Consider the following 13155-nt stretch of genomic DNA (forward strand, 5'->3'; position numbering starts at 1 on the left):
TACCTTCCATCCTGTTCACCTCTTCTACACCTCTCTGTCTCTCTCTCTCTGTCTCTCTCTCTCTCTCTGCCGCTCTCACACACACACTGTGCTTCAAACACTCAACCCCCCTCCCCACGGCACATTCCTTATGCTTTGTCTCTGAGTGTGTGTGTACGTGTGTGTGTTTGTGTTTGTACGTGTGCATGCATGTGTCTGTGTGTGTGTGTAAAATTATCAGCACAAAGCCAACACATACACAGACACAAACTCACACCCTGTATGTGTGTGAAATAATCAGCAGAAAGCCAAAGCTTACAGACACACACAAACACACTATGCGTGTGTGTGTGTGTGTGTGTAAGACACTCTCTAACCGTTCTTTCTGATACGACCCACCCACACATCCTACCACTTTTTCCATCGTCACACTTCTGAAAGTGAAATAAGAACTTCCCTGACCCCAACATGTAGGAGCAAGTATGCATGCACACACACACACACACACACACACACAAACCACCCACCCACGCACGCAGAAAGCCACACTCGCAACCCATGCACAACACACTTCATTGACTAACTATCTTCTTAGGCAATGATTAACTAAAACTCCTCATCTGCCTTTTTGTTTCAAGCAATATCTCGCTGTGTGTGATTCTGTGTGTGTGTGTGTGTGTGTGTGTGTATAGGAGTGTTTAGAACATTCTTTGCCATTTCCTCCTGAGTCCTGCCTTCTCAGCACCTGTCTGAGGGTCCCCCACACTGCTTCTTTAGGGTCAGGCTGTGTGTGGCTCCAGCAGCTCTGGTCCAGCAGAATGAGGGAGCTCATCCAGGCCAACACAAAGCCTTGACTTTCACCAGCACTCCCAGTCACCCACCCCCATGCCCCAACACCCCACCCCCCACCATCACACCCCCCAGCCTGTCTGCTGGGTCTGTCAGTTGCGTCATGCCCATATTTAGTGGTGGGTCCGGGGCCACAGCGGGGGTTGTGGGATTGCGTGGCCGATAGAAAAGCGAGCCTTTCTTCATGAGCAGTCTTCATGCCGCCCAGCATATTCTGGGTGAGATTAAACTACCGTCATGTGGCAGGCATGCAGTCTAGACTCAGAAGACACAGTGCTTTGTGTGTGTGTGTGTGTGTGTGTGTGTGTGTGTGTGTGTGTGTGTGTGTGTGTGTGTGTGGTGAGCATGGGGGTACTGGTGAAGGAGGGTGTTTCTAAGACTTTAATAGAGAGGGAGAGTTTAATAGCAGTGTGTGTGTGTGTGGTTCACTAAGCGGCTGGCTTGTGTGTACATTTGTGTAGACTGTGTGAGTTTTAAATGGTTACTTAGGTTGCTATAGTGATAGTGAAAGTGTATTAGAGAGAGAAAGTCTGGGAGAAGGGGTGTGTGTGCATTCCAGCATAGGTTGCCACAGTGAAATTCAGTGTGTGTGTGTGTGTGTGTGTGTGTGTGTGTGTTTTACCATTGCATCCAGCAGCTGAATGCATTGCTGCAGCTCAGGTCTCGTCTCACAGTACAAGCGGAACAGCAGGCGGCCTATGGGCTGCTTCTCACAGAGGCTCAAGTAGTCGCGGTCTAAAACACACACACACACACACACACAAACACACACACACATACACAAAAGAACAGTTAGCATGGTGTGATAATAACAAGGATGAAATATAACAGTGATATAAATACATGAGGCCCCAATTCCTCATCCTAGGGACACCCTGGGGTGGCGGTAGTCTAGTGGTTAGAGATTAATAATGTAACAAACCCCTTGTGCTAAGGGAGGAAAATGTCAGAATATGAGCTTATCACAACACTACGGGGAAGCTACACCAGGGGCGTAACTGAAGCGCTCCGTTCGCGTTGCGTCCGCTGCAACAATTAGCTTCCACTGTAATCAATGGAACTGGCTGCTCCAGACATGATAGCGGCGCGTACGTTCGGAAAACATAGACCAGTCTTCTAAAATGTTTTTTATGCGTCGTGAACAGAACGCTTCAGTTACGTGCCCGGTGTAGCTTCCCTGTAAGGCAGGAGTGGAATAACAGACTAGAGGCTTGGTTTGGGTTACACTAAAATAAAGAGTTGTGAGGAGAATACTAAGTGTACAAATAAGTAATGATATGTGGACTGGGATGGAAAGGTTGGATGAGTAGTAATCATTTTTTTTTTATCTGGTGAGGTTTCTCTATCACAGGACACAGGGCAATGTGTTGGTGGGATACAGGAACAGTGGGCTACTGAGCCGATGGGGTGAGGGGTGGGGTGTATGGTTTTAGGCTGGCGATTCCTGATGATGCCTAAGGCAACGTTCCTGAGAATTGTTGTTTGGGCATGTTCTCAGTAATACTGAGCAACATTTTTGGTTTTCTAAAGTAACAGGACAGTCAAGAAGCTGACAGAAATGAGCGGGAGAGAGCGATGATGTGGGATCGGGAATTGACCCGGGTCCCTGTGGGAACTCGGACACGCATGTGGTATGGGAGCTGTAGCCAGTTGCGTCACAGCGCCCCCATATTTTCTGTTTTCTGAAGAACCTAATCACAACACATGGACCCATTACGTGGTTCCCCCACATTGTTCAGAGAGTTGTATTCCCAACTTTTGGAATCCAATATAGAACCCAATATCAAGCCAGTGGGCTGGTTTGTTAGTAGTGGTGCTGTTGAGACTGTGGCCCATATGTGTCCAGGTTGGGGTACTGTCTGTGTGTGTGTGTGTGTGTGTGTGTGTGGAGGGGGGGGTGTCTCCAGGCTGGTGTGCTGTATGTATGGGGGTGATGATGTCATGGTGACACGCCCAGATTGGGGGTTCTGTGTGTATGGTGGAAAGAGAGCAGCAGTGTCCAGGCTGAGTGTGTGAATGAGTGTGTGTGTGAATGTGTGTGTTAGTGTCCAGGCTGCGTGTGCTGAGTGAGTGTGTGTTTGTGTGTTTGTGTTAGTGTCCAGGCTGGGTGTACTGAGTGTGTGTGTGTGTGTGTGTGTGTGTGTGTGTGTGTTAGTGTCCAGGCTGGGTGTGCTGAGTGTGTGTGTGTGTGTGTGTGTTAGTGTCCAGGCTGGGTGTGCTGAGTGTGTAAGGATTTAAGGAAGCAATGATGGTGGTGGGACGTACCGATGCTGTTGCCCACCTCAGTACATTGGCTGATGTGGGGGAAGCGCAGGATCTCCTTCCATTTCTTACTGCGGCCTTTCCTCTTCCCTCCTCCTCCTGTCACAAACACAGAACATCACCAGGCATGAGCACACATTTGTGTGTGTGTGTGTGTGTGTGTGTGTGTGTGTGTATCACCTGGAACATCTCAAAACGATTACCGTGGACAAGCTGATGGCTGACACATACCGTAGGCATATGCGCACACACACACACACACATTACATAACAGGGTCAGTTTTCCAGTGAAAGGCAAGAGAGCACAGCTTATTAAATGTCTCAGATTCTTATCCATTCATTGTTCCCCTGTCTAACTGACGTGACGTGTACACACACACACACAGGCACACACACACACAGGCTCCAGGCTCCAGAGACCCATAGAGGCCCTGGGGACTGATAAAGATGTCTCGCGCCGGAATGCAATCATTCTGAATGAGACGGGTCCAACCACAGCTGCCTAGGACCGCACAAGCCCTTTATCCTCTGCGTTGAACTGCACACACACACACACACACACACGCACACGCGCGCACACACACACACACACACACACACATACACACACGCGACACACGCCACACACACACACACACGCTGCTATTTCACACACACGCTACAAGAGAACGCAGCCACAGTTTGACTGCTCCAGTTAAGACCATAAGATGGTTGTGTGCGTCAGAGTAAGTCAGAAACACCACGCCCCCAAACACACACAGCCTTTTGTAATATTCCCAGTAGTAACTTTGTTGGTGTGTGTGTGTGTGTGTGTGTGTTTGCTTAGCCAAATTGTTGTGCGTGTAAGTAGATGCAAGATGTCGGAGTTCCGCTCCTGGCCCCTTAAGCCGTGATTTCTCTGTGTTCCTGGACGTGTGCGACGTCCCAGCAGAGAGCTGGAATATGTGGGAATGTGTCGGAATACATTCCCAATACGTCACTGATATTCCCTCCCCAGCTCGCTGATGCGTGCTGCCAAAGCACAATTCCTGGGCAGTGAATAATGCTGTTCTGGGCTCCAAGCAGACACACACACACAGCTAAAATACACCATCCCAGTAACTCAAGACACACTCATGCAGACAAACAAACACACACACACACAGATTTATGATCTCATTTAGTCCCAAAGAAAAAAGGTCACATTCACTACAGTAAAACAACTGTAGTGTCCGAGTTCCATTTACACACATTTGACACAAATTTGACACGCACGTACGCAGACACACACACAGGCTATGCAACTACACTCTCTCACAGAAGTTTATTATGATAAATAATTCTAAGACTAAGACACTTTGGTTGTTTGAACTGTGAGCAAGCAATATTTATCCATTCAAGACATTAGACAACATATTTATAACTTCACAAGACTTTAACTAGGGCCCACTGTGCCTGTAAAAAAGAAACACCTTCTAAGAAGAACACAGAAACTAGGCATGGACACTGCAGCAGTGCCACAATTCACTGGATATCTATTCACTACCACCTACCATATTAATAGATTACTGCCCAAAAAAGTGCTGGATACCTTACGCAACACTATGTAATGCACAAGTTTCCAGAAGAATGCTCATGCATAAACCCTCGGTCTTTAAAATGGGGAGCTCCATCTGTGCGTCATCTAGCAAGCATGTAGGAATACATATGGCACAGAAGTGTGTGCGTTCATCCCATAAACACAAATGTGAATCACTTTTGGCGAGAAACACAACTGTTTACCAAACATCCCACAGTTCCGGCTGCCAAGAGTGACTGAGGAGTTGTGACGATGGAAGAGTGCAGACAGAAGTGCTCTCTCACTGAGTAACGACCATGGTGAGACACAAACAACACAAAACAAGGAGTCGCAAACTCACAGACTCGGCTTGAGAGTAGTAACAGAGAAGTCACAGACTGCCGGCTTAAGAGGAGTTCCAAACTCACTGACACCCGGATTAAGAGGAGTCGCCAACTTTCTAACTCCTGGCTCGAGGAGTCACCAAATCACTGACTCCCGGCCTATACTGACTGACGTGGTCCACTGCTGGTAAACTCTATATAAACAGGCCACAGTGTGTGACGTGATGTGCAAATGTGACAGACACAGCCAGCTATTAGTGCTAGATGTTTGTCCCGATGATTTGTCATGGGGCGGGTTAGTGGGTGAAGGAAGATAAAAAGCAGACATCTGTGGGGTTTAGTGGCTCACCACCGTGTTATTTATTTGAACAGACACACCAAGCACGCTCACACAAACACATATTCTCTATTCCTGCCCTTTTCTAAACTTGTTGTCGTAGCCTTATATATAAAAGCAGTGCTGCCGACACAGACACACACACACACACACACACACACACACAGACGGACAGACAGAGGAGGACTCACCGAGTCTGACAATTACAAGCCCTCAAGAAGAGACTCTGTCAAGAAGTCATTCGGTCAGCCAAAGTCAACAGACCAGCGTTAAATAGTCCAGATGCAAACCAATGAAAATCAGGTGTACTCTTTGCTCTTCATGTCACACTAGCCACCAACAGCGCTTGATTTTTCACTACAACAAAGGACATATTGTGTCATTGGAAGCCATAGCACAGCACTCAGGTAGGCCTGGAAAAATGCATCATGGAAGTGTGATTTGAGTACGCTTTGCATGGGTTCATTTGAAAGTGCATTCAGCCCATGGGCCCACAGGTAGCACACACGGCTCCAGAGATCCCTAGCTAGTTGCCATCATTCCCATCATTAACACTCAGAGGGGTGTGGTATCCACAGCCACAATGGACCCCTTCACTGTGGACCGCTGTTCATTATTAAACAAAGGTATTTGCAGAGCCCTATGAAGTAGAGAGAGAGAGAGCTTGAATGGACAGCATTGGGTTAGTGAGCGATGTAGCGGGCAGAGAAAGTTTAGCACACATAAGTGTGTCATTCTCTCGCTCCCTCACATACTCACTCTCTCTCACACACACACACACACAGGCTTGGTGTACACAGAGCCAAGTGGTTGTGAGCCAGTGAGGTCAGGGAGGATTAAGTGTTAGAGCTCTGTTTACCAACTCTGATAGTGACTATGAGATTTGCAGCATCTTTTCCCCATTAAGCCCCCCCACACACACACACATACCACCACCACCATACACACACACATACCACCACCCCTGTGACTCAAAGCAAGGGGAACCCAAGATAGTACAAATCCATTCAAATTATGTAGTAGATGGAGAGAAAGAAATAGAGAGAGTGTGTGTGTGTTTGTGTGAATGAGGTGTTGGTGGCTGATTGTGTGTGTGTGTGTGTGAGTGAGTGAGTGAGTGAGTGAGTGAGTGAGTGAGTGAGTGAGTGAGTGAGTGTGTGTGTGTGTGTGAGAGAGAAGAGAGTGTGTGTGTGTGTGTGTGTGTGTGTGTGTGTGTGAGTGAGTGAGTGAGAGAGAGAGTGAGTGACATGGAGAAAGAGAGAGAGAGAATGAGTGATTCTGAATGTTGAGAAACTCCTGAAGCTCTCTGACCTTTCCATTCCCACTGCAGTTACATGAGAGCACTTGAGGTGGAGACGGCAGAGTGCAGAGGCTCGTACTGAGCCAACCTGATACCCACCCGCCCCCCTGTCCTCCCCCCTCTGGTGGAAACGAGGATCGTGGTAGAGTTCACATTCTACCTGCAAACAGAGTATGTGGCTAGGGGGAAATAGTGTGCGATCAAGAGGCTAATTTCTATTGACAATGGAAGGTTAGTTTTGTTGGTGAAAAGTATTGTTTCCCCCAGTGTTATTTTCAATGTCTCTCCCCTGCAGTCTCTCTCCCCTTCTGGTTTCAAGGAACCCAAGCCGTTCCAGAACCGCACAGTGCCAGGGAGAGGCTCCTGATTCACACACTTGCGAAATACTCATGGATACAGAGGAGGAGAGAGAGAGAGAGAGTGTGTGTGTGAGTGTGTGTGTGTGTGTGTGTGTGTGTGTGTGTGTGTGTGTGTGTGTGTGTGTGTGTGTAACTAATACTTGTGAAATGCAGTGAGTCACTTCAGCAGTGAGAATGGAGAGAAGCGAAGTAGGAACGATGAAGCTCGCCTGAGGGGAGAAAAGAGGAGGAGGAAGAGTGAGGAAGAGGAAGAGTGAGGAGGAGGGTGGTGACAAGATTGTGGGTGTAATAGAGGAGTGTGCTGATGGATGGATGGATGGATGGATGGATGGATGGATGAATGAGAGAGAAAAAAAAAAAAAATTGGGGGTCTCGATGCTCAGCCTTGGGCAGACCGAGTGGTGGGGGTCATATGTAAATGTGTAAGTGTGTGTGTGTGTGTGTTTAGTCTGAATAATAGGTGTGACTGTGAATATTTGTGTGCATTGTGAATTGGTGAATGCATGTGTGAAATATGCACATGTGGGGGTGTGAGTCTGTCTCGTCTGCGCTGAATCTCAATGTGTCGCAAGAATGTGTATAGAGTTAGCTGTGAGTGTTCGGTGCGTGTGCACAACTAAACCTCAGTCACCCAAGGCAGGCTATAGCAGCAGTGTGAGAAAAAAAAACAAACAAAAAAAACAGAAAACGCAACAACAACCCACTGTGCACCTAAAGCACAACACCCGAGCGGTTAGTCAAAATAGCTGGCCATGCAGCGAGGGCTAGCGAGAGCCCCGGAGTGTTAACAAGGCACACACACACACACACACGCACACACACACACACACACACACACACACACACACACACACACACACACACACACAGCAGAGGTTCCCGCTCCACAGGCTGATGGGAAACTGCGGGGCTGTGGGTGTCACAAGCAGGAGGAGAAATAAACAGTAATGATTTCTCACACCACTCTCCATGGGGGGGTGTGGTGTGTGTGTGTGTGTGCTACACTGAAACCAGTACGAGGGGGTGGTGCAGGAGGAAGGGGGGGGGCAGGGTGAGATGGGGCCAACTCGTGTGAAAGCATCAACTATTCTTTTGTGCGCTTTCTCTGTCTCTCGCTCTCTCTCTCTTTCACTTTTCTCTCTGCCGTTACTCACTCGCTCCCCTTGCTGAAGCGCTTTGATGCGTTCCGGTTTAACAGAACCTTCACAGAGGAGCTCTCTGTCTCGCGATCACACGCTCTCCTGTTTGTTCTCTCTCTCTCACACACACACACCTTTCTGTGGTCTGTCTCTCTTCTTACATTTCCTCTCACTGTCTCATTTGTTTTCTCCTTCCTTCTCTCTCTTCTCTCTCTCTCTCTCTCTCTCTCTCGCTCGCTCCCTGTCTCTCTAGGATTGAGTGTGTGTGAGTCAACCTTGCTGCTGAATCATGGCCACTGAATGTCCTCACTGCTGTAGGGCTTACGCATCCCACAAGGTTCTCCTAAGGTCTTGAGTCTGTGTGTGTGCGTGCGTGCGTATGTGTGTCTTAGTGTCCTCCCTAGCCACAATCCACAATTGATCAGCAACCAGAGGAGACAACATCGCAGCAAAAAGCTCAACTCCCGCAGAGCAGGCAGAGATGAGTGTCACCACACATTAGCATACTGCTTTACATAATGCAAATGGACACATCCGTATTGCACTAGGCATTTTACTGAGGGCATTCCAGTATGCAGATGCGATACATGACAGAGAGAAAGAGAAAATGTGTCCACACACACAAACACACACACAGACACATGCTACTTAAAGGTATAAACTACAAGTCTCAATGAACAGACCATGGACACAAAGCGACATGATTCAAAGGCTAGAGAAAATACATGAAGAGAAAATACCCCCTCTCTTTCTTCATTTAGGCTGATTGCATGGTCACCAAGGTAAAGCTAAAGACCAGACTGCAGCCTCCATTTGGATGTCAGGGGCATCTGTGGAAGCACCAAAGAGAGAGAGGGAGAGGGAGAGAGAGAGAGAGAGAGAGAGAGAGAAAGGGGAGAGAAAGAGAAGGGGAGAGGAGAAGGGAGAGGGGGACAAAGTCTAGGGGAAAAGGCAGAGCAGCTTGGCATTTACGAGCGCCTGGCAAACAGAGCACATGTCAGCACATTTAATTGTTAGCACTAACAAAGTACCACAGCAGGAGCAGCTCCCAGCATACCAGCAATGCCATGAGACTAGACCAGACACTGACACACACACACACAATACTGAAATCAATTTGACTCCTCATATCACACAAAAAACACACACATTACAACCTCAAACAGCATAACTCAAGAAATAGTCCCTAAAGTCCAAACACACACACACAGTAGATCTTTCACACCAAGGGCTCTGACCAGGCCACAAATCAGTCAGAGACACAACAGCATTCTGAGACATCCATCTGCAGAGCAAAGCACAGCACAGTCAACACACACACACACACACACACACACAGTGAGGTTAAACAGCCGTTTAAATGGGAGATGACCTTCTCCAGTCCTTTCAGTAGGCCCAAGCAGACACGCTGACGTTTGGTAAATAATGCCAAGGCTCAATGGCACCCTGGGAGAAAGTGAGCGAAAGAGAGAAAGAGAGAGAGAGAGAGAGAGAGCTCTGGGGGAACTCGCCTTTGGCCCAGGAAATGCCTTGTTTTTCTTTTTCTCTCCATCTCTCATTCCCACTCTCCCTCCCCCTCTTCTCTCCATCTGACTGTAAATAAAGGACGACCCCATTAAATCGATGTAAATTTATAATTCAATATAAAATGTTATGGCAGTTCGCCACTGCCTGAGTGTGTGCGATTGTGTACAGTGTGTGTGTGTGTGTGTGTGTCTCAGTGTGAGTGCATGTGTGTGTATGAGTGTGTGTGTGTGTGTATGAGTGTGAGTGTATATGAGTGTGTGTCTGTGGACTGTATTGTTGATGTTGGGGACATTCACAATATTTAGAGCTGTTTGGATATTGTCAGTGCTCTTGCAGACACAGGGCTCAGGGCTGCTGTATCAGGAGGCCTACTGCTCTGGCCATTCCCATAAAGCACACACGCACAGGCCTGGCCACATATCTCCCGAATTCTTCTTGCTCGGTCAAGCAATTGATCCTTCTCGGTCATGCTAACCCACCACTACACACACACACACACACACACACACACACACAAAATCATTCTGTCATTTTTCTATAAACACACACACTATTCTGTTTTTTGCAGTCACCCTCTCTCTACTTTTCTCACCCTTCACACACACATCCATCATACACACACACGCAGAAAAGCTAAATGAGAAAAATATTGCACAGGAATTAGTCAGCATAATTTGTTCCATGCCCGGGTCAGGCAGACAACACCCTTTGTTTCATGTCTCTGCTTTACGACTCTGACATCAGCTGCATGCCATAAAAATACATCACACACGGGCGGCAACATCCGCCTAGTGCCCTTTTTATAAGACTATTCATTCACTGTGTGTGTGTGTGTGTGTGTGTGTGTGTGTGTGTATGGACATCTGTGTATCTGCTTGCTTGTGTCTGTAGGTGTGTGTTAGGCTTGTATATGTGCATGTGGTCACCATAAGCTAATTTGTATATAAGTATATATACACTCTTTTGATCCCGTGAGGGAAATTTGGTCTCTGCATTTATCCCAATCCGTGAATTAGTGAAAACACACTCAGCACACAGTGAGGTGCCGTGAGCTGCAGTGAGCAGTGCAGCAGTGAGCTGCCTGCTACAGCGGCGCTCGGGGAGCAGTGAGGGGTTAGGGGCCTTGCTCAAGGGCACTTCAGCCGTTCCTACTGGTCGGGGTTCGAACCCCTCCGGTTACAAGTCCGAAGCCCTAACCAGTAGGACACGGCTGCCCCACCATTTGTGTGTGTGTGTGTGTGTGTGTGTGTGTGTGTGTGTGTGTGCACACATATGCACATGTAATTTTAAATGTTCTGCGGAGCCATATGCTGCTTCCTAAACAGTGCACGTCATACTTCTTTTGAAGAACCGAAGAGCTAAGCACATAAAACCCAGCCTAGTCATAGAGGGATGGGACTCTGCGCGCCCCTCTTAAAAACGTCACAGTTAATCCACATGTGGCTTTCTAGTGGGTGAAATCACTGACATATGACACACTTCAGAACAGCTGTCGACACTTTTTCTTTTAATGTCCTTGAAACATCATTGATAAAAATCTCTATGTAAATAGATGAGGAGAGATGCTTTTACATGAAAGGAATCTACCCAGGATGGTCATGAAACACCCTCCCTCACCCTTTTCTTGTGAAACAGGAGATGATCGATACTCACTGCACTCATCTAGTGCTTTGTCTGCAGAATTTGGCAGTTAGATCACTTAAGTAAGAGGAGACGACAACGACAGGCAAATACTGTACTATGTAGAGATCGCGAAGAGGAAGTGTTTTCTAACGACAGTTCTGTTAAATGTGACGATAATTAAAAAAAACAAAAAAAAAACAATATCTTTTAACAAATAGCCTGTGGTGATACCACAACAAAAGACTAGAGGGTCCATTTTCATGGGAACAATGCCATGCAATGTCAGCTTAGATGATTAACTAAAATGCTGAGCGTCTTCCTCTTGGCTCCCTGCCTGAAATCTATTTTTAGAGCCCAGTTTCACATACGTGGCTCACCTGGGAGGCAGGGGCGCCAGATGCTCCAATTATTGAAGCCAGGCTGTCACCACCTCCATCGGTGTCACCCGTGGGATCCTGCTGGGGCCCACAGGCCAAGAGCAGACGGGGGAAAAACACTGCTTCAAAAAACAAAACGAAATTTGGGGTCTCAGAAGACTGATCATAATCACAGTTCTTGGGCCTGGTCCAACAGTCAAGAGTCAAAAAATGACAACAGGTCTGATCACAAATCAGTTTAACCAAACAGCTCCTGATGCATGAGGTAGCTTAAGATTCTAACAACAAAGGGCTGAAGGTTAATCCATGAATCATCTTCCTTATGGTGAGGGGAATCTTTGTGGACCCAGGACCCTGATGCAGGGGACCACATTTGATTTGGGAGATTAGGGTCAGAGGCTGGTGGATTTAGTCCCTTTAGGCAATAAGAGCAGAGTCCCATCTCTTATTGAGTCCAGCCTTGCGTAACGTCAGTGGGACCTGCACTTAAAAGCAGTGCAACAACGTCACAGCATTATCTATTAGCACTGCAGTGATTAACTCTAGCCAGATGAACTCTGGCATTTAAGAGCCGTGTGGGCTACGGTCGCTGGTTTCTAACCATGAAAGGCTACCACAACAACATATGTGCTCTTACCAGTACTACATTGAACTTCTGTTAGCTTGAGCCAACGTCAACGGCTCAAAGTGTGTAAAGTGTGATTTCCTCAGTGCACCTTAAGTCCAACAGGGCAACCGTTCCCACAATGTCTGTCAACCATACTGAAACTGTTGAGGAGGTGGAATCAGAACAAGAGCACTCTCAAACTGAGAAGTTCGTGAGAACCACCACCCCTTGACTAAAGCACCTGGCAACGACTAATTCACGGTCTAATTCACCACATCTCTGTATTCACAGTTCAAAGGCTTCTCACCAGGCCAAAGCTGACAGCACAGACCAAACTGTGGGCCTTTTACTGCACTGTAGTCTTTCAGGGTTTTTTAATAGTTAAAAGGGAGAGACGTGAGAAACTAAAAGCTCATATTTCAAGCCATTTATGAACATTTTCCTATGTTTAGCATTTCTGTCATTTATAGAGTATTGTTGTTTCTCCACTGAGACTTATCATATCATTATCAGGCTGTATGCGGTCTGTTCAGATTTGCTGAATGGCACTGTGCTGTCTGCTGTGTGAGTGGTTGATGGGCCTAGCAGCAGAAAATTAAACCCAAAAAAGGAAGACGAAATCTCATTCATCCTCACCGCAAACCTACTTTCTTTCCGGTCTCATGGCGGCCCATGTGGGTTAGGAAAGGTGAAGTAGCCAGCCAAGGGCGGGGCGATGACATCACAGGAAGCGCAGACTGAGTGGGCTCCCAGTGTTTTTTTCCTCCCCCCACTTGTATAGTTGTTTGTCAGTCTAAGCGCCTTCCGTTGTCAAAATGTCATTTGTGTTGACTTTTACAGCCTCTGCCTCCCTTTGTCCTTTTAGTTCACACTGCTACAAATGTGCTACATGTAACTCACACACACACACACACA

The 13155-nt window shown here is 47.3% G+C and overlaps 1 protein-coding gene across 2 annotated transcripts in view; it reads right to left on the minus strand.

Annotated features, from left to right (window-relative positions):
• The window catches only part of grk5l (G protein-coupled receptor kinase 5 like), a 44924-nt gene that overhangs the window by 17662 nt on the left and 14107 nt on the right, over positions 1-13155 (minus strand). For both annotated transcript variants that reach the window (XM_048243841.1, XM_048243842.1), the window contains exons 2-3: positions 3094-3189; positions 1451-1563 (exon numbers count right to left, since the gene is read on the minus strand). In XM_048243841.1, the coding sequence (XP_048099798.1) occupies positions 1451-1563; positions 3094-3189 (209 nt within the window). The remainder of the gene's footprint in view (positions 1-1450; positions 1564-3093; positions 3190-13155) is intronic.

Source organism: Alosa alosa, chromosome 5, assembly GCF_017589495.1.
Source record: "Alosa alosa isolate M-15738 ecotype Scorff River chromosome 5, AALO_Geno_1.1, whole genome shotgun sequence".
Lineage (NCBI taxonomy): Eukaryota > Metazoa > Chordata > Actinopteri > Clupeiformes > Clupeidae > Alosa > Alosa alosa.